This window comes from Podarcis gaigeae (genome assembly GCF_964106915.1).
Source record: "Podarcis gaigeae genome assembly, chromosome: 3".
NCBI classification, from domain to species: Eukaryota; Metazoa; Chordata; class Lepidosauria; order Squamata; family Lacertidae; genus Podarcis; species Podarcis gaigeae.
The window spans coordinates 68,443,959-68,465,296 of record NC_139680.1 but is presented as its reverse complement, the minus strand read 5'-3'; the positions used below and the strand labels follow the sequence as shown (position 1 = coordinate 68,465,296).

The 21,338-nt window shown below is 40.8% G+C and overlaps 1 protein-coding gene across 4 annotated transcripts in view; it reads right to left on the bottom strand.

Annotated features, from left to right (window-relative positions):
- ZDHHC14 (zDHHC palmitoyltransferase 14) overlaps positions 1-19,526 on the bottom strand; it is a 75,515-nt gene extending 55,989 nt beyond the window's left edge. For 3 of the 4 annotated variants that reach the window (XM_083732543.1, XM_083732545.1, XM_083732546.1), the window contains exon 1: positions 13,717-19,524. In XM_083732543.1, the coding sequence (XP_083588669.1) occupies positions 13,717-13,970 (254 nt within the window). In that variant the 5' untranslated portion in view covers positions 13,971-19,524. Of the gene's footprint in view, positions 1-13,716 lie in introns of all 4 variants that reach the window. The other variant, XM_083732544.1, reaches the window with a different exon arrangement.
- Positions 19,527-21,338: the final 1,812 nt, after the last annotated feature.

Here is a 21,338-nt window from a genome sequence, read left to right as displayed (position 1 = left end):
TGTCTGCCCCGCACGAGGGGCGCTCTGCTTCAGAGCGTCCCTCGCACCGGGCAGCAGGCTGCTATCCGCAGCCTAGGCAGCCCTGCAGGAACTCTTCTGAAGGCTGGCGGCGGGAGAAGGGCTTTTCTTCCCACCGCCAGCCTTCAGAAGGCTGTTCTGAAGGCTGGCGGTGGGGAGAAAAGTCCTTCTCCCCCCGCCAGCCTTCAGAAGAGGTCCGGGGACAGATTGTCCCCGGACCTGGTCTGAAGGCGGTCTCCCTAGGAACGCATTGATTGATTTTCAATGCATTCCTATGGGGAACCGTGCTTCGAAAGACGAAAAACTCGCAAGACGAAAAAACTTGTGGAACGAATTAATTTCGTCTTGCGAGGCACCACTGTACCTATAGAAATATACCTATATCCACTACAGATGTAATTAAAAGAAGGGTTTCCAAACTTTTATCACAATGTGTTTCATTTAAGTCTATTCACAATCAAGGGTAAAACAAAATAGGATATAATTCCCCTAGCAATGCTTACTTTAGGACTCTATCTGGGAATAGATCTTAGGCAGAAGTGGGAGGAAGTGAAGAAGTTAAATTGCATTCTATTTCAAGAAGCTATCTTAAAAATTCACATACAGAGGAATTACAAAAAGAATACCAAGAGAAACATATTATACTTCATCTGTAAGCATTTATCATTTGATCTCTGCAAGTTTCATTCAAAAACCAAATTTTAGGATTACAGATGAAACAACTGCACTGGTTATTTTGTCAATGACAACATTCATTTGACACTGAAATATTGCTGCACAGTTGCAAAAGGAAAATTAGCAGTGTTCAAAAGAGAAAGTGCCATTAAAAACCTCAAGCAATTTACTGTCCTAGGCATTTCAGCTCATGTTGGTGTGTGCCAAAAAGGATGGAGATCAGCTACTCATATATTATTATTTTGCCTGGAAAAGGCAAGCAGCCTTATGTCACCAAAACTGCAGTCTATGCATACAGCTCTAAAGCTAACAGCAGCTAAAAAATTAGAAAAAGTGACACATTGGACTGCTACAAAAGCAGTACCCCCAGAACAGAAAAAAATGTTTCATATAAAAATCAGGATAGTCAATCAAGCAAATGTACAAGAACCTTCAAGTCACCATAACAAATCTGATGGGCACAAAGCTTTTTAAATGTAAAAATTCTGAAGTTGAGATGGTACCCAAGTTAATTTGCTTCAGCTAGAATTTGATTTCACTGAAAATAAACACACATCTTCAGTTTATACTGCAGGACATGTTTTTATTTATTTAATTAATTCATATTCCATCTGCTTTCCATTATAAACCCAAGGCAGTTACACGTAGTTCCCAGAAGATCACTCAGTCAGGCACTGACCAACCCCAGAGCTGCTTAGCTTCAGCAAGGTGATGGCCTTATGTACTTTCAGATGATAGCCTGGGATCTCACACAATGTAGCTTGTTATCTCAACTCCAATATTTTAGAAATGTCATGAAATATCCCGATGCTTGAAGATGAGTAATGGTTATAGCTAATTCACAAATACAGTTATCGCTGATACCCTAACTCAAGGTTGAGAAACCTGTGGCATTCCAGGTGTTGTTGGACTACAACTTCCATCAGCCCTAGCCAGCATGGCCAATGGTCAGGGATGATGGGAGCTGAAGTTAAGTTAACTAACATATGGAGAATTGCACATTAGCGAACCCTGCCCTAAATTATCACATTGTACATCACACCACATGAACACACTTCTATTTCGTTTCCACTTTAAACTAGTTTATAAACTATATACAGACTGAACTTGTCTGGGCAATACTTTAATTTGCAGTCACAATTCATGGAAACCTGGGTATCAGAATCCATAAAAAGTTTATGTTGGGATTACTGCACACGTGGAAAAAACAGTGCTGGACAGAGTAGTCTCAAATGCTGCATCAGTTACACAGACACTCATAAATCATGCAAGAAGCGGTTTGTGTACGCTCCATTTTCAAAGATACATTAACTTCACATGCATTCTTTCTGCAAAATAATTAGTCAGCTTTTAAAGAAGTTTGCTTTTGATCTGAACCACAAACATTGACATATTGTCAAGACACTGCACTTGCTGGCACTAAGCTAACACTAATGCAACCAAATGTTTTAGTTCCTTTAAGGCTGCCTTCCCCAATCTGCTGTCTGCCAGATGTTGTTGGATTCCTAACTCCTATCAGCCCCAGTCAGTGTGGCGAATAGTCAGGAACAATGAGAGCTGGAGTTCGACAACAGCTGGAGAGCACTCGATTGTGGATGCCCTTCTTTAAGGTGTATCACTGAAGAGGAAAATTAAATAGGGGGAAATGCTCGAATTATATTTTTTTGTTCAGTTGTACTGCAAAGTGCTAAGGAAGAAAAAGTAATCACAAAGAAAAATCAATCACTTTGTTAGCAACTTTATTCAAGATAAAGTAGGCTGGCAATCTTGATGTGTGGCATTAGAAAGAAAGTGGTTGCACCTTTATTTATTATTTCAGTTTTATCAGCCACACAATAATAAAGAGTTGACTGTCCGGGCTTCATACAAAGTAAAAACATGTTAGAAACTACCATTACAATAAGATAAATAAGGAAGCAGCAATTAGGGAGCATCTGAATAAATTCAAGAGAATTATCTTTTCAGAAATCCATTAAAATCCAAAGATAATATTTTAAAAAAATATAAATTACCAACATGTTACAGTTATCTAAGCCAACAGATGCCTAGATACCCAGCACATCAAACAGATGCACCCCCACTATTGGCTTAAGCTGTTTGTGTACGTAAACAGTTCTGATGGTTTACTACAGAGAATGGGCCTCAAGAGTATCATTAGATTGTTACCATATAGAATCTATGGTAGAGAAAACAATTGTCAACAGTTTTCAAACTTGGGCTAGCTTTGACAGCCTGCCAATTTTTGAAGTCACTCCCTATGTTACGCATCCATGTTGCTCCTTGGGAGAAGGAGGCCTTGTTCTTGCATTAGTATTGAGCCTCAGAAGCATTAAGTAGCAGAAATACTGCTTGCTGTTTCCAAGTGCCTCTGAAGCAGAATACAGTGGTACTTCGGGTTAAGCACTTAATTCGTTCCGGAGGTCCGTTCTTAACCTGAAACTGTTCTTAACCTGAGACACCACTTTAGCTAATGGGGCCTCCCGCTGCCGCCGTCGCACAATTTCTGTTCTCATCCTGAAGCAAAGTTCTTAACCCGAGGTAATATTTCTGGGCTAGTGGAGTCTGTAACCTGAAGCGTATATAACCTGAAGCGTATGTAACCCGAGGTACCACTGTATGAGGTCTGAGATGAGCCTCCACCCATTCCCTTGAGCTAGTGGTGTTACCCTCATTCATTATCAAAGTGGACTCCAAGGGCTTATACTACTGAATATGCATATCAGGAACAGAATTCCTCCTTCCCTTGGAAGCTATGCTTCAAATGCTTTTTGGTGCTCGCATGTGAATACCATCTGAACGATCTCACTAAAATGTGAATACCATCTGAACTATCTCACTAAAATGAATATAAAAGAAAGCCTGCACATTCTTAGAACACTAAAGAAACAAAACTTTGGGTGCAGCATCAATGGACAGAGGAACACAAAGGAGCCCCACTCTTTACCTCCCTCCCACTTTCCTCATTTGGTGTACACAGAAGGCTTGGAGTAACTGTTAATGTGAAGAAGAGTTCCCCACAAATTTCTACCATACTGCTTCCTCATTGGCCAAGGGAAGAAGGAAAAAGAAATAGGGCTCAGTCTAAACTCTAAAGAGACCCAGGATGATTCCTGCACATATGAGCACTGTAGTCACATGCAAAGGAATACAGAATATACCCCAAATGTTCAGAGTGATTCAACATACAGCAACTGAACATTACAAGTGTATGATTCATGAACATTTAATTTCTACAATCCTTTAAGGGATGGGGAGGGGGGATGGACTGCACAGTTATTTCTAGAATTCAGAAAATCTCATAAATTTCTTCCCATGACCCTTTATTGACATTGCAGCCATGGTAAGCAGCTCCTACACGGGTTGCTAATTCTCAAGAAGGCGATGTTATCTCGTTTCATAAAAATAATAATAATTGGGCTATACAGATTATCCTCATGAACTACAGCAGCAATCCTATGTACACATACCTGGGTGTAAGTCCCACAAAGCACAGTAAAATTTATGTCTAAGTAAATATGCATGCACACACACATATATATGCACTACCTCAAGGGACTTAAGGCAGCTTACAAACAAGAACAGTTATTCATTCCTTGCAAAAGAGGAGTTTGAACATACATTTCCTTTTATGGTTACTGAGTTGCTAATAAACAAGACAAAATTCAGGATGCTGAATGGCTACATTGGAATAGGAAATACACGCAGAGACTTCTATCAGAAAGCTTTTTATCCGCAAATCCAGTTATCCAATCATAAAGAGTTATGGCCAAACCTTGCTACATGCACGGCTGATTCAGATATCTGAACAGCTCGAGTTTGCCCACTTTGTGCTTTGCTAGTCAACCTCAGCTATTTTCAGGGAAGAAACCATGGGAGAGATACTGGAAAAATCAAAGAGCAATTCCTTCATAATGCTAAAGAGAATGGCACTTATAGACTACCAGGTCTCCCCTGCAAAATGCCACCCCCTCATATATACCTGATGGAGCATCTCCACCTCCATCGTTCTGCCTGGACGCTGAGATCCAGCGCCGAGGGCCTTCTGGCGGTTCCCTCATTGCGAGAAGCAAAGCTACAGGGAACCAGACAGAGGGCCTACTCGGTAGTGGCACCCGCCCTATGGAACGCCCTCCCATTAGATGTCAAAGCGATAAATAACTACCTTACATTCAGAAGACATCTTAAGGCAGCCCTGTTCAGGGAAGTTTTTAATGTGTGATTTTAGTGTATTTTTGGTTTCTGTGGAAGTTTTATCTTTTCTTCAAGGTGGACTCCAAAACCACAACCCAATCCAACTGGGACAACAACAGCCTTAGAAATGAGGCAGTTGCCAGCAAGAGTTGTCTGGAATAGTAATGGTTAAGGGACCCTCCTCCTTATCATCCAAGTGTCCCTCATCCATGCATTTGAATCATCTCTACAAAAATTTAGGGCTCAGGAGTACATCCTCAAGAAGATGTCGTTTCCTGATGAAAGTATCTTGACTGGGCTACAGATCAGCGTGTTAATTTGCCCAGTTCCAATCCATGCAACAGCAAAGCCCCCCCCCCTTCATTGCCTGTCAATGCTTGGATGTCAGTGTGACAAGACTTAATTCTGCAAGTTTTCCTTCCTTGGGATTACTTACTGAGGAAGCAGGGCCCAGACATCCTTATTTCCTCCCTTTTAAAAATAGTGTTCTTCTAAGCTGTGGACAAAAATGGAATTGTCAGGAAATCAATCCTTTTTTAAAATGTATTTTTATTAAAGATTTTCTTGATTTACAAGAAATCTATCCTTTCTATGCTAGTTATAAATGGAGAAGTTTATTAAGGTGTTTTTGTGACTGGTGCATGTGCATGTCTCCACAACAAATGTTAAGTATCTAGGAATCTAATGTATATTGCCAAGTATGAATCATTCTTATTTTAACATATGCCTAATGCATTATGCCTAAACAACATATACCTAAATCTGAAACAACATCATTGCCTGATATTTCTCGCTTCAGTTTTAATGTTGTGGATTAGAAATAATTAAAGATACTGATTTATAACACAAATTTTGCAATCAGCACAAATTGTTCCACAAAGCTTACATTATATGTGTTCCAGGGATGCAGTTACCTTGCACTTACCCAATCACTGATAGCAACATAAAATTGGTTTCAAATGCATAAGGATAAATAAAGCTGTGTCCAGCAACCATTGTAAGCTGTTTTAAATACTTCATTTCTTAATGTGAACTGCCTCAGGAGTCAATGACAGAAAGGTAGAATATACCACATATACTCGAGTATAAGCTGACCCAAATATAAGCCAAGGCACCTAATTTTAGGACAAAAAACTGGGAAAAATTATTGACTCGAGTGTAAGTCAGTTCACACCACAAACCTGGTGGTGGTGGCAGCGGAAGAGGAAGAACAAACAGCCTGAAAGGGCTCCTTTTGGGCCGCTCGTCCCTCTGCCGCCCCCTCTGCCACTTGGAAGAGCAGGCATAGGAGTCCGGTTGGGAGAGGCGCAGCTTCCCGTGCAAGAGGCGGGCGGCGGTGGAGGAACGAGCGGCGAGAAAGGGCTCGTCCCTCCACTGCTGCCCGCCTCACTTGAGTATAAGCCAAGGGAAGCTTTTTCAGCATAAAAAAATGCTGAAAAAGTCAGCTTATATTCGAGTATATACGGTAAACACTTTTCTCAACATATTACAGCTTGGCTTTGTATTTAAGTACAGTGGTACCTCGGGTTAAGTACAGTATTTAAGTACAGTGGTACCTCGTTCCGGAGGTCCGTTCTTCACCTGAAACTGTTCTTAACCTGAAGCACCACTTTAGCTAATGGGGCTCCTGCTGCTGCCATGCTGCCGAAGCAAGATTTCTGTTCTCATCCTGAAGCAAAATTCTTAACCTGAAGCACTATTTCTGGGTTAGCGGAGTCTGTAACCTGAAGCGTATGTAACCTGACGCGTATGTAACCTGAGGTACCACTGTTCCAAAATGGTAGCCACAGGTGTCAAGAATTGCATGCCAGCAAGTGTATTCAATTCCATGAAAAGTGAAGAGAGGTCTGGCAGTGCAGGGATGGAGCACTCTCTCTCTCTCCTCAGCACAGAAACCAATCAGAGTGCAGAAGTGTGGATTGATTTTATCCATCTCTCCTCTGCCATCCCCCAGCAGACTAATAATGTTTTTTTGCAGGCTAGGAAATGTTGTATGCTTACTTATCAGACATGCAGTGAGATATTTATGCAGAAGTGCAATCTTTTGTGCAATAGTTTTACTTTGCAAATGCAATGTACTTTTAGCACACGTATTTAAACAGCACTTTTGAGAGTTTAACACACATTTGTCCCCAGTTCCCTTTCACAAGATCCAGCCGTCATTTCCTAAGATCCCCCTACTTCTCTTTTTCTGCTGCTTTCTGTGCATGAACTGGGGGAGGGATGCAGGCATGCTTGTTCTCTGCTTACCACTTTGAGCTTAGCTGCCTTTTCTTACTCTGTGATATCCGATCAGCTAATCACTACTAGGGGCTTCACTACCAAATTCCCAATGCACATTACAACAGGATTTCTATATCATTTCCAGAGAATGCAAACAACTTTATAAACAATATTGTATCACTGGTGTAAAGTACATAGCTTAATTCTGTATTAAAAATATCACAAATATTCTGATTTTTGCAAACTATACTCTAGAGAGAAAATAATAGTGTAGGCCAATGTCAAAAAAGGTAAAATACTCTTGTATTATTTGTGCAAAAAAACAGACACTGTCCTGTTGCAGCTCCCCCTGCCCCGATCTTTTCAAGATGAAGATATACTTTTCTAGGAGCATAGAACCACCGGGTAAGCAACAAAGATATGGAAGTATCCATTGCTAATGTACAGTATGTCTCTACTAATGTCTCAAAAGGCATGTTTGAGTATATGCTATAAAATATTCACACTGTAATTGTTTCCATTACAAGAAAGTGTCATTAGAATGTACTGTTTTTCCTATACTGTATGTAGTAAAAAAGGTAATCTAGAAATCATGTATTTATAGAACATCAATGGGGTATTATTTCAAAATGACACAATGACTATATCTTTACAGTCTTCATTACTATTTTTAAGATACTGGCATGGTTCAGACACAATAAACTTTGTTTACTGGCCTTGTGATCATACATTCCCCTCTCCCCACACCACACACCCCCATAATATATTGTGGTACGTTAAATCAATCCCCATAATATTACAACTGGGGAACTGTGGCTCAAACAGTGCTTTAAAAAGAATATACAACCAGGAGAAGACTGTAACATCTGAATCAGATCACTACCATGCTGTAAGTACCTATATCTGTACAGTTTTCAAGGCAAATGCAAACAACTTGTTCTCTATGCAATTTGATTGGGCCTATGAGAGCCTGTAGGGACGCGGGTGGCGCTGTGGGTTAAACCACAGAGCCTAGGACTTGCCGATCAGAAGGTCGGCGGTTCGAATCCCCGCAATGGGGTGAGCTCCTGTTGCTCAGTCCTTGCTCCTGCCAACCTAGCAGTTTGAAAGCACGTCAAAGTGCAAGTAGATAAATAGGTACCTTCCGGTGGGAATGTAAACGGCATTTCCGTGTGCTGCTCTGGTTTTGCCAGAAGCAGCTTAGTCATGCTGGCCACATGACCCACAAGCTGTATGCTGGCTCCCTCGGCCAATAAAGCGAGATGAGCATCGCAACCCCAGAGTCGGTCACGACTGGACCTAATAGTCAGGGGTCCCTTTACCTTTACGAGAGCCTGTATCACCTGCATCCAGGAACCAATAGATCAGGCAGATGACATGGCTACTTCCCAAATCAGCACCAGGGATCCAGGGTTATTAGAGGGAACTGGAATAGTCTGATTATCACTTGTGTAGCAGGCTTGTTTAGTAAGAAGCTGTAAGACTTTAAAAACAACAACTAATAAAGTCCTCTTCAACCTGCTGCCCTCCAGATATTGCTGGACTCCAACTCCCATCATCCCTGACTATTGCTCATGCTCACTGGAGCTGAACAGGAACTAGAATATCTGGCTAGGACTTTCACTCACTAAAGAATCTAACATAGCCAAAGTAACCGCAACAGTATGTGACAGAGCATCTTGCAGTGGGGGACGGACCATATTTAGAAAAATATTCCAGATTGGAAACAGAATTCCACAGGACTATTTTATAATAATAAAATAATTTAATGATACAATCTCATAAGGGGAAACAAAGTAAGGGGGGGGGACTAGTTTGCCTAAATATCAATATCCTAAAACTATTTTTTGTAACAGAATTACTCCAACTCTCCCATCATAACATTTTAAGGGAGTAAGAAACATTTGTAATTTTTCATCATCTTTCCATGATCAAATGATGTACTGCAGGAATCTAAGGGATCCATTTAAGACAGATGTAGTGGCCTGCAGCTCTCATGCAACGTCACAGGTCTCTTCTGACGCCTGCTGTGAATCCCTTCACATGCCTTCCACCTACCATCACATTGCTTGGAGGCTGAAGACAGCACAATTCCAATGAGGAAGGAAACAGTCATCTGTGCGTGCCTTCCTCCCTAAGTAAAACATGCTCCTCTCAGCCTGCCAAACAGTTATTTGGCAGGGTGGGGGAAGCACAATCTCTATCTGTTGGAGTGGAGTCTGCCTTTCTCTGCCCCAGTAGGAAGCAGCTGAAAGTGAGAACATCACCTGCTTTCAGGAGCTTTCTGTATGTTAGACAGAGATCTTCAGGAGTCACTGCTAACCAAGTACAGGTACCCGAAGGGGTGGAAATCTTCCCTTCCCCCATTAACTTCCTTCCAGGAGTGATTCTTAAGATCTACCCATTTGTTTGTCATTTGGTTGTTTCTTCCACATCAGCAACCATTTGTTTTTATAGAACAAGCTTAACTTGTTATGATATCCAAGATTTCAGTCTTCTTGACCTGCCCACCTTCTTATTAAGGCTGGCAAACTCTACATGAATATTCAGTATTTTTACTGGCCCCTATAAACTTTCTGAAAAATTAGCTGTCACATCATCAGGCATATTCAAATCTTGAAGTATGTGCGGCAGGGGGGAAACTAATTACATATTTGGTTCTGCATCCTGAATTTATATATAATTATTGTGATGAAATAATGATACTATTAAGAGAATTACAAATTGTGTTGTAGATAGTACAACCATATTAAACCATAAAATGAAGAAGGCCATGGGAAACTGCATATGAATCATTTTTGTGCCAGTTTTGTGTATTTGCATATACACAAGATTTCAATATTCCATATTCAAGCACTTCATGTAATAATAGCTCAAGATACTGATTCCTCATGCTGTTGCTAAGGGCAGAGCAAAAGACTATTGCTTCTGACTGAATCTTCTGGGACATACGCATTCTACTAGAGCACATGAGACAAAAAAACCCCTGCTTTACAGCATTAGATTTCTCTCTGCAGAATAATAATATGTTTTACATTGTGAGACAGATGCTTTGAGAGCCTTAAACTTAATAATACTAATTATTACATGTCCACAATTCTAAAGCATATCCACCATATCCTATCAAAAAGAACTCTAACATCTGCCTGGTATGCTATATGGCAATATATACCTCCTTGTAAGCCACTACAGTTGTACTTCGGGTTAAGAACTTAATTCGTTGTGGAGGTCCGTTCTTAACCTGAAACTGTTCTTAACCTGAGGTACCACTTTAGCTAATGGGGCCTCCTGCTGCCGCTGCCACGCAATTTCTTTTCTCATCCTGAAGTAAAGTTCTTAACCAGAGGTACTATTTCTGGGTTAGCAGAGTCTGTAACCTAAAGCGTCTATAACCTGAAGTGTCTGTAACCCGAGGTACCACTGTACAGCTATACATTTACACACAAATAGCGCTCAGGAGAATTTCCACCACATGCATGCACTTAATTACAGCTTCACAGCTTTTTGTATTTTGTATTAAAAATGAAGGGAAACACCTGCAGATTGTTTAATATTTAATATTATTTAATTAAATATTATGTAATAAAGTAAACCAATAACAGATTATGCCAGTGTTAAATGGTGTCTCTTATGAAAAATTAGCAGCAGGCACCTGCGTGTTTGTTGCAAAAAGTTCTTGATAACAGCAAGCAGAGTGTACAAATACACAAAAACCTATGGAGTCTTGCACAAGTATGTAGAATAGAAATGAGTTACTTATGTGATGTGTTTTGAGAAGATTTTAGATTCTAATATGCCTAATTAAAATTAAATTGCAGTTCAATAAATGACAGCCTATTAGGCTGATAAAAATAACTGCCAAACTTATGACATCAGATCAAAAGTAGAGCAACAGTGTCTGTATATAGGGCATTTGCAACAAATTGATTATCACATGATTATTGTCTCAAAACATGTTTTGTTCTTTAGCCATCAGGAAGAGGCAGAAATACCCAGAGCTGCTGTACCATTTTATTCTTATGCAGATTATTTGCAATCTACTTTACTTCTGATTAGCCTCTTTCAATACATGTCATACCCACTACAGGTAAGGACAAGATCTAACATTTTCCTTTAAAACTTTTAAAGTGTGTCCTGAAATAGTATAATGTTTCCATGCATTAGCAAACTCTATGATGGATTCATGAAGATGTGAGTGGTTACTTAAAATTAGAGGATTTATTATTTTCCTAGTGAAATTTTCTCACTACTCAAGCAAGAATTGCTGTACTGAAAAAAATCCATTAGGTGCACCTCTCTGAAAGGTGCCCATTAGGATACTTGATGAGACTAAAAAAGAAAAATAAAGATAATAAAGCAGGATGAATAAAATGCTTCCAGCAGGTGAAATTACTGGGCATGGTATCTATCCTCCTACTTTGTATGGAAACAATATGGTCTCCCAACAATAACACCCATTTACATGGACAAAAGCTTCCAGTGCTGTATCACTCATCATGTTTTAAATATGTAGGTACAAAAAACAAACACCAACCCCATCTATTTATGCAGATTTGCAGTTATGCTTCTCTAAGGAACTCTTTCAACTTCTACAAATCAAATATGATAACTTACCAAGTGTATATGAACAAGTATCTGGAGATCTAAGAAAGTCTAATTTCACCAAGAATCTCCTTCAGCCTCTATTTCACCTTTTGAATATCAGATCAGCATTTAGTTCAGTGGTTCCCAATTTCTCCTTGTCCACTGCCACAGACAGCTTGAAAACTGCTGGTGGTCTTGACTACCGTACTTAATTATTTTTCTACATGCCATAGCAACTATAATGTTTTTAATGGTATTTTTATTGGTTCTTTCATTTCTAAAGTTGTATCTTATTGTATTGTAATTTGCATTTTATAGATTTTGAATCGTAGTTCAATAAAATACAATATAAGAAATGAAAGAAACAATGAAGATACCACTAAAAATAAATATGAAATTTTAATGTGGGCATGCCATGGACTAGCTGAATGGGGTTCACATATCACTGGTGGTCCATGGACCACAAAACCCCTTATCTAATTCATACTCATATAAACTAACCTGAAACAGAAGCTCTTTCTTTCAATGAAAAATGGATCATGTAAAGACACCATGTCTTCAGTGGCTCGACCCAAAACCTGCTCTTGTGGAAAAAATCGTCCCCAAGCACAAAAAAATACTTTCAGCGCAATCATATGTGTTTATACTCAAAAGTAGGCTCCACTGTTTTCAGTGGATGGAAGAATGGATCACGACTCAGTTCAAAAAAACTTATCTGCTAAACAGATTATCAAATAAAATTTCCCTCAGGATTCATAATTTACACAATTTCTCCATAGGATGCTAAACTGCACTGTACATTAAAAGGTCCACTTAATAACATAAGGAGGGTCTCCTGGATCAGGCCAACAGTTCATCTTGTCCAGCACCCAGTTCTCACAGTGGCAAACTAGATATGTATAGGAAGCCCAACTAGCCTTCCATGAGCATAACTTTAAGACACCACAGCATAACTAGGCATGAGCCACAGAGGAAGCAATAAAGGGTGTGTACACTAGTGCTCCTTGATCATTTTCATCACACAGGCTTATTGCACGTATCTCATATTTACACACTACTTCTTGCTCAGTTAGTTTTTTTCCTTTCTTTTTTTAAATACCAAACTCACATAGTTGCAAATACTAGATGCTGTGGGGTGAGGAGAAGACTTTAAAGCTAACAAAGACTAAGCAAAGTCAGAAGCAATATCCTTCACCTCTCAAACAGGGAAGTGAGTAAGGTATTTATGATGAACAGGTGGATTTATATTTTTTTTCTTTTTTTAAAGGAAGAATTGCCTAACAACAAAAAAGAAGGAAGTTTGAACAATAGCTGAGAAGAGGAATTTTGTGAAATGTCTAGTTAGCCTAATTATACAAAGTTTACCTTTTGGATGAGGTTTTAAAATTCATCTAACTAAACCAAGCAGCAGCATAATGAACAGACCACGCTACCAGATACAAACTGCAGTTCTACAGACGGCATCCACTGGCAGGCTAACAACTTGATACATACATACCTTTACACAGAGGACTTGATCAGACAAAGAGGAAAATGTAGTTCACAGTTGGATGTACTGTAAATGTAAACACCTGGTTCCTTAACAGCCTGTTGCAAAGTAATCTAAAAATCATTCAGCTAGACTCAAACAGGTTTTTAAAAATTTCTTTTAAAAATGCAAGTATGTTCAGCTTAGTACAAGCTGTGTGAAAAAGTACAATCAAGTAATAGTTTTGAAAAATAAAAAGACAGGAATAACTAGTCTTCTCATTCATATGTAGCAGCCCAAGTTGCTGGACATAAAGAAAGAATGGCTGTTTTAAATATAGATGCAGTGGAAAATAGTAGCAATCTCAGCTTCAAGGTCTCAACATACTGTAAACATAACTATATCAGTCATGATATAGGTACAGCTCAATTATCCATGCCTACAGACTACAAACCATCTTTGGTAATTATAGAACAGAATGGAAATAGAAACCTTTTTCAAAAAGCTGTATCATTATGGAAAGGGGGAAAATAAATGAAAACTTTAACGCCACTTACTCAAATGCGAAGAACAGTCCACTGGTAACCAAAATAAGAACAAGGGTCAGGTAGAAGACTCCAGTCTGACGAGCCATCATGATCCTTCCATCACAGAAGAACTTGTTTCTTCCAGGGAAAACCTCCCATTTTCTCTTGGCAGTTGTTTTCTTTTTCTTATGTGGAGACTCCATGGGAGAAGAGGAGCTATGAGTGCTGATCTGACTGTATTCACAGTCTTTCATGGGCCCTCCTCCACCACCTCCTGGAGTCATCAAGGGGGAATAAGGAGGGGAGTAACCCCCAAAACACCTCTTGGGTAAGATGTTTCCTTGAAGCCACTTTTAGTACTTTAGTTTATCAGGGCATTATACAACACCCAGTTAACTGTTCAGTGTCCAAAGCTATCATTGCAGAAGTCATAAGTAGTCTATACTTTCTTCACAATGAAGTGAAACAGTTCAAAATAGTTCCTTAAAAGTATGTAATCATACAAGGAAACGGGAACTAGAAACAGCTAAAATATAAATCAACTGTCGAAGAAATAGTGCTTTAAAAGGATTTTGAAGCATTGTTCCTTTTGTTTAACAAGCTGCTCAGTTTTTACATCAAATCCACATCCTTAAGCATGTCTTGGTTAAAAATGTTAAGAGTGTTTTGTAACCGAGTAGATTCCTTTCATATAAGTTTGTTAAGATCCTTTATCAGATCATTTTACAAAAATTAAAATTCCTATTAATTGTTCCAAACACATATATCCAAATCCAAAACCAGCAGTTGAGAAACCATCCATAATATCCAATTTCCTCCTAGACTCTGTAAGCTGCCTGTATTTTTCTGGCCCTTGCTCTGAATGACAATAAAAGACTATTAGTTCCTCTTTGCTCTCACTATAGAAAATAAAGTTTTTGGAAGGTAACAGAAATGTGGTGGTCAATATCCATAGCCAGGGGAAAAATAATACATGACATTTTAAAAGCCAGCCTTCATTTCTATTTGCCAACAAATATCCAGTTCACCCTTTCTTTCTTCCAGAAAAAACAACAACTTGATTTCAGAGGAAAGAGATGCAAATAAAATGTTTATATTATAAATCCCTTCCGCTTTTCTTCCTTCCGTCGCTCTTATTGAGACCTCCAGGCTTTTATATAAGCAAATCAAGGAGTTGCTCTCTGAAACTCATTCCAGCTTCGATACAGGAATTAGTCAGTCAGATAGTGAAGCCATCCAAGATTCGTCTCCCGTTCCAGAAGGTATCGGGCTGGCAGCCCACCCACCTACCCCACTCCTTTCAAACTGTCGTCGGACCTAAATCTGTCCACGACCCCCTCACAACCCCAGAGCTGCCTTCCACTTGAACAGAGCCTGATGTTGAGAAAAAGAGCGGTGGGTGCTTCACTTTCCACCTCCTACTCTATCTGGATTTATTTATCCCCAGCAGCCAGACCAAGCAGAAGCAGCTTCCTGGATCCCGCTTTTCATCGCCGGGAGCAGCGTGTGGGAGAGAAGCGACCCGAAAACAGCGCCCGGCGGCGGCGACAGCACCCGCTTCCGCCTCGCCTCCCGACATCCACGCGCCCCCGTTCAAAAGCGATGGAAGCTGTTGGCAAAGGCAGGCGAAAGGAGGGAGGGAAAGGAAGAGGGAGGCACGGTTATAAAATAGCCGCCCTCACACACGCTTCCCTCGGCGCCGTTTCTTCTTCTCCTCTTGCTGCTGAGGGGAACCAGGAGTCACTTCGTTTACACGGGTCAGAAGCAGCAGCAGCAGCAGCAGGGAGAGATTTCTTTCCCTTGAACCGTTCCTGGAAGAAGCCTCCTCGCCAGGGGAGGAGGTCGGGTTCACTGAGAGCCGCGGCAGAGCGAGCACCAGCCGCCAGAAGCGCCTCCTCGGGATTTGCTCTTCCGTCTCATGGCTGGAAGGCAGCGGGGAACTCTGCCCGTTGAGCGTCCGCCTCACGGGGCTCCCTCTCGGCCAGGGAAGGTCCTCCGGTCCCTTCGCCGGGCAAGGCGGGCAAACCTTTGTTCGCCTCGCTCCGTCTCCCCCGGGGAGCCCCTCGTTCCCTGCCTCGTCCTCCGCCGCCCACAAGCCACGCAGCAGCAGCGGCAGCGCGCCCAGGTCGCTTGCGGTCTCTCAGGGTCTCTCCCCGTCGCCTCCCAGCTCGCTTTCCTCTCGGCAGCCGGCGGCGATGCCTCCTCTCGCCAACCCCAAGCGGCGGCAGCGGGAACGGCCGGCTTGTGCTCCCGCTGCCCTTATTGTTTTCACTCTCTTCCTCCAACCTCCCCCCCCCCCCGCGCCCTGCGCTGGGTCCCGACTCCCGACCACGCGACGGCGCGAAAGCGGAGATTCCCCCGCCAGCCTCCAATGTTCTCCTGCCTCAAGAGGAAGAAAGCTCAAGGTCCATCTCCCGCCTCCCACTCTCGACCGCACGGCCTTCTGGGGAATGTAGTCCAATGCCTTCCTTCCGCGTGTAACCAGACTACATAGATGTTAAAACAAAAACAGCTCTCATAAGGGGAAGTGAGGTTAGCCGAAGAGGAAACGGGGCAGGACTACAAGTCCCAGGGTCTCCCCCCTTTCCTCCCCTCTACGATTATCTGCTGATGTAAATAATCGCGAGGGCGGTGAATTCTGAGCTGGGAACGGAAACGGAGAGAGTCCAGCAGCAGCAATATAAAGAAAAAGGGGAGCGGGGTAGGAAGCAGAGGAGCGGGGAGGAGTGTTTTTTTTTTTTTTTTAATAAACAACTCATCTGGAATATACATATTATAATGCTGTGTTACTATTAATGACGATATTGTAATAGGTATAAATATTATTATTTGCGTTCGCCTTCTGATAGACTAGCATTTAATATGTTAGTTGGGGTCCTGGGGGGGGGAATGGTGTGTGTGTGTTAAATTATTGGGATCCCCTCTCTTCCCGATAGCACAGTTGTACATAACGTTTATGCACAATTTGCATTATATGCATAACGTTTATCCCAATAATCAGTTCAGTAAGCAGTCCAATTGGGACCAGCCCACACAAGAGGCAAGGTGAGGTGACGGTCTCAGGTGGCAGAATCCACTAGGGCAGCAGATCCCGATGTCAATCTTTCTCTCCCCACCTTGTTCCTGATGTAGATATGCATCAGGTGGGGAGCATGGCACCATTTTGGAGTCCGCCTCAGGTGCTAAAATGTCTCTGGCAGGACCTGAGTCCAGTCCTCTATTTATAGTGCATGCAATAAACCTATGGTCTCAACAGCCCCTGGAGGAATCTGCTTCTCTAGCTTTGAACCCAAGCAGTGCAGTGCATCTTCAGGGTATGTGGGAGGGCATGGGGCAGGAAATTAATGTATGCCATGAGGTGTATATATTCTGGCCCTAATCACCCTTCTAATCCAGGATGCTATAAGAAAAGTGCTTTCTGATGGAGTCTTCCTCCTTCCTCCTCCTGCCCTAGGCTTACCACAAGCAGATGCACTACTGTGCTGGGTGGCTGCAAGGCACCCATCTCAGTAATTACCTATACAGTGGTACCTTGGTTTTTGAACAGCTTAGTTCACAAACAACTTGGAACCCAAATGCTGCAAAATCAGAAGTAGGTGTCCTGGTTTTTGCACTTTTTTCTGGAAGCCGAACATGCTCCATTTTGAGTCCCCCTGTGTTTCCTGTTGTGCTGCTAATTTGTGTCCCCCATTCTAATTCAAGCCTTCCTTTTCCGATTGCAGTGTTCTAAGGTCATATTTGGAGCTTATATTTGGTGCTTTTGTTTTTGCTATTTATTTTGCATTTTTTGTTTTGAGGGTTTTTCAATTAATTTGTTTTTGTGAGTGTGTGGATCCCAGTTCAGCTACTGATTGATTGACTGATTGATTGACTGATTGACTGCGGAAATGGATAAAAGCCCCCCCCCCCATCCAAACAATGACTATTTTCAGTGCAGGTAAGGGGGGGGATTAATTTTTATCATTTACAATACTGTTTTATTTATTTTATAGTACGGTACATTGATTATTGCTTTCATTTTATGCATCAATGGTCTCGTTAGATAGTAAAATTCATGTTAACCTACTGTTTTAGGGGTTGTTTTTAAAAGTATGGAACGGATTAATCCATTTTGCATTACTTTCTATGGGAAAATGTGCCTTGGTTTTGGAACGCTTTGGTTTTGTAATAGACTTCCAGAGAACCAAGTTTGAGAACCAAGGTACCACTGTAATGCCCAGTCATAGCATCACTATGGGGGCACTGCGTGTTATTTGAAACAGTGGCTTCCCAGCTGTCTGCTACTGCCACTTCATAAACCCAGGCCCTGGAAAGGGGCCAAGTGGGAGACTCATAGCAGGCATAAGCAGCCGTGGACCCTGCCAGGGTCACCCAGTGATGCCAGGTGCTGCTGCTGCCTGGCTTGCAGGGAGGGGATTTAATAGGATCAGAGGAAAAGCGCTTTCTCCAATCCTTATTAAATCCCTCTTCCCCAGCTGCAAAGCAGGAAAAGCCCCTAGCAACCTAAAACATCCCGGAATGGGTATGAAAATAAGTTAAGGGGATATTTACCAAGAGTTTCCTGTTCTTTGACCCCAGTTCCCTTCTTGCAACTATTCCATTCTGTACAGGCAAGGGAAGGTGGTAAAATATCCTCCTTTTCATCCTGTGCTGCAAAATTTAGTACTAGATTAGCACCTTCCTATTCAGTTAGCCCCCCCCCAACTAAATGTTTTGCAGCATGAGGGAATTCCATAAGATAAGATATCCAGCCTAAAGTAAAATCTTATGTGCTGTTTAAGTTCTAATTGAAAGGTTGCTTCTTATCACACCTGTGGTGTGGTTGCTGGCAGACAACGTAGGAATTTCCATGTGACTTCTGTAGTGTGTATCCTATGTATCGGCATTATTGCATAGAAAGTCTCCACACCAGTACTTAGGAACTCTACACCCGTGCAACAACTTCCTGCAGGCTGCTGATGTTGCCATGGAGATTTTCCATGTAAATAGCTCTGATCAGCAAACAGCTTCCCCATATGTTCGGGCAGCTCTGCATGGAGGCACCACAACCATAGAGTGTTGGTAACTCAAATATTAATAGTATTAATGAATTCTCTGTAGCTATTTAGTATTCTGTTGTTAGACCGCTCTGCTCCAAATTGCTGCCCCCACCCCATCCCACAAGCTGCTATTTTGTAAATAAGAAAGCATTAGGTATGCAAATGCAGTTAATTCCTTTTGTCCACAAGACTATTATTTACAGTCTATACTTGTAGCTTATTTATCCTGGCTTCAACAGGACATGATACAGGATTTCAAACAAGCTGATCCCATACAATTCCATTTCAATGCAATTAACTGTGTGTCTAGGGTGGGCTCTCTATTTATATACCTGTTTGTTTTTAGGCCACCTTTTCAGAGTTTAGAGTTGCTGAAAAATAAAAGAATCAGAAGCATTAAAACAAAACAAAAATAGTAGAAACAGTAAAAATAAAGACAGAAGACAACTGCCCAACAAAATTCCTGAACAGCTAAAATAAGTCAACTGATTCAGTGCATATGAGTGTATCCTCAGATATATTTTTCTTACAAGCTTGGTGATAATCCTCTCCATCACATTCCTGAAATTTATTTTGCAGTGCTTTCCCTAACTTGATGCAAGCACAAATATTGTTCTTCTTGTTGTTATTTAATGTTTATAAAACACCATAAATGCAAATGGGGTTTGTGTAGTTTACAGGGTTAAAAGACTGGGCTGTAAACCAGGTATTTCTACTTCTGCTGTAGATTCACTAGTTGGCCTTAGGCAAGTATGGTAACTACACCCCAGTCCTCTCTTTCAATATGTATTATGGAGGGTAATAAAACTGATTGCAACTTACTAGATAATGCGGGTGTCTCCAACCTTTCTGGGCCAGTGGATACATTTGGAGTTTTGAGCTAGTGTTTGGGTGGCAAAGTTTTTTGGGCCAAAGTTGTTGAGATTTTTTTAGTTTTGCTCAAAGTTGCGGAGATATTTTTGCAAAATCTAAAATAAAAAGAAGTTTTTGAGCTATTTTAAAGGAAATTCTATATAGACTCTGTTATTAAACGTGTGAAAATGACTGATCTCTTCTGTTCTCATCCACTGAGTCATATTCCTGGGCCTAAAGTAGCTCCAACAGCTGAAGATATTCCTGGGAGAGCTTATCTGCTAAAGGAAAAAAAAACCTATGGAACTGAATCACTTATGTGATTCAGAACGACAATTTATGTCAAATGGTACTGAGGAAAGCTTGCCAGAATAGGGCAGGATTGCTATTATTTGCTATTAAATTATGTGGTGATAAAATTTATTGACTGGTGCTATAATATGGTTGACCTAGTCAGCAAATTCCTATTCACTCTTATCCACTTTGAAGTTCATCAAGAATCAACCGAGGAACACTGTCTCTCAGGAGTACAGAAAGATATGCTTAGGCGCTTTGATTTCATTTTAATAGAATAATAGACAGAGTTATAGAATGGAATCAATTCCTCTGACACCTGTAAGGCAAGAGAAACTAATTTCAATTGCTCCAAAAACTCAAATCTGCCCTTCCCTTTAGGCCCCATTTATCTAGCTGGTGTTACTCAGGAAGCTTTCATAGGAAAAGGGGGTTATGTCTCTCTCCTTCAGGTGTCTGTGTGTGCTCTGCGTTGCAGAACACAAGAGGTTTAAGACAATAAAAATATAATAAGAAATCTGTATTGTATGATATGGTATTTGTGTACTATGGACAATCAGGTCTCAAGGTTGGGGATTCTGAGAATTATAGGGTGAAGAAGAGAGAGGGGAACAGTACAGTAATTTAGCATGGAGCTGGCAGAAAGGGAAAACATGGAAGCTATGGAAACTAACTCAGCCACTGAACTGTTTTTTTAAGTGTAATTATAATCTGAGTGGTGTCATCATAATAAAGGATGGCAATTCACTGCATAATTTGCTTTGTGATTTTTGGAAACAATATGGCTCTCTGCAAATATGGGATCATTCTCACTTGGTTTGTCACGGTTCTTTTTAATATACTAATGTAGCACATTTTCGTTATATTGATTTTATTGCTGCAGTATTTCTGGAGGAAAGTATGTGAGAGGAAATATAAGGCAGCAATTTCAATTTGTAACTTTCATGGGGGACGACACATATTGTATGGAACATTAACTCCACACAAACTAATAGGGATTAAATAAAATATGCTTGTTTTCAATCCATAAATGTTTATGCGCCTTATTTTAAATGTGCATTTAAAAAAAACCAACAACACAGAATCTTTTGATTTAGTTCAGATTGGTGATGTCATGGAAGTGATTAAAAAATATTAATTAGATCTGGAAGCTACAACAACATATAGTGGACATCAAGTTGAGGAAGGTTGATATGGGGCAATTTTTCATATAAGCTCTTCTTATTCTACAGACCACCTGAGAATGAGAGACAAATATTTTATATATGAGAATAAATATGCTTTGGGGCATAAAAGTGCAATATTATACTTTATCAGGCTATCATAAGCCTGTGAACTTTTCCACCTTCTTGCTTGGTCTTGGGAGTGACTTTGCTAACCAGTTTTATTAAATGACAGCTGCTTGTACAGTACAGTGGTACCTCGGGTTACATACGCTTCAGGTTATAGACTCCGCTATCCCAGAAA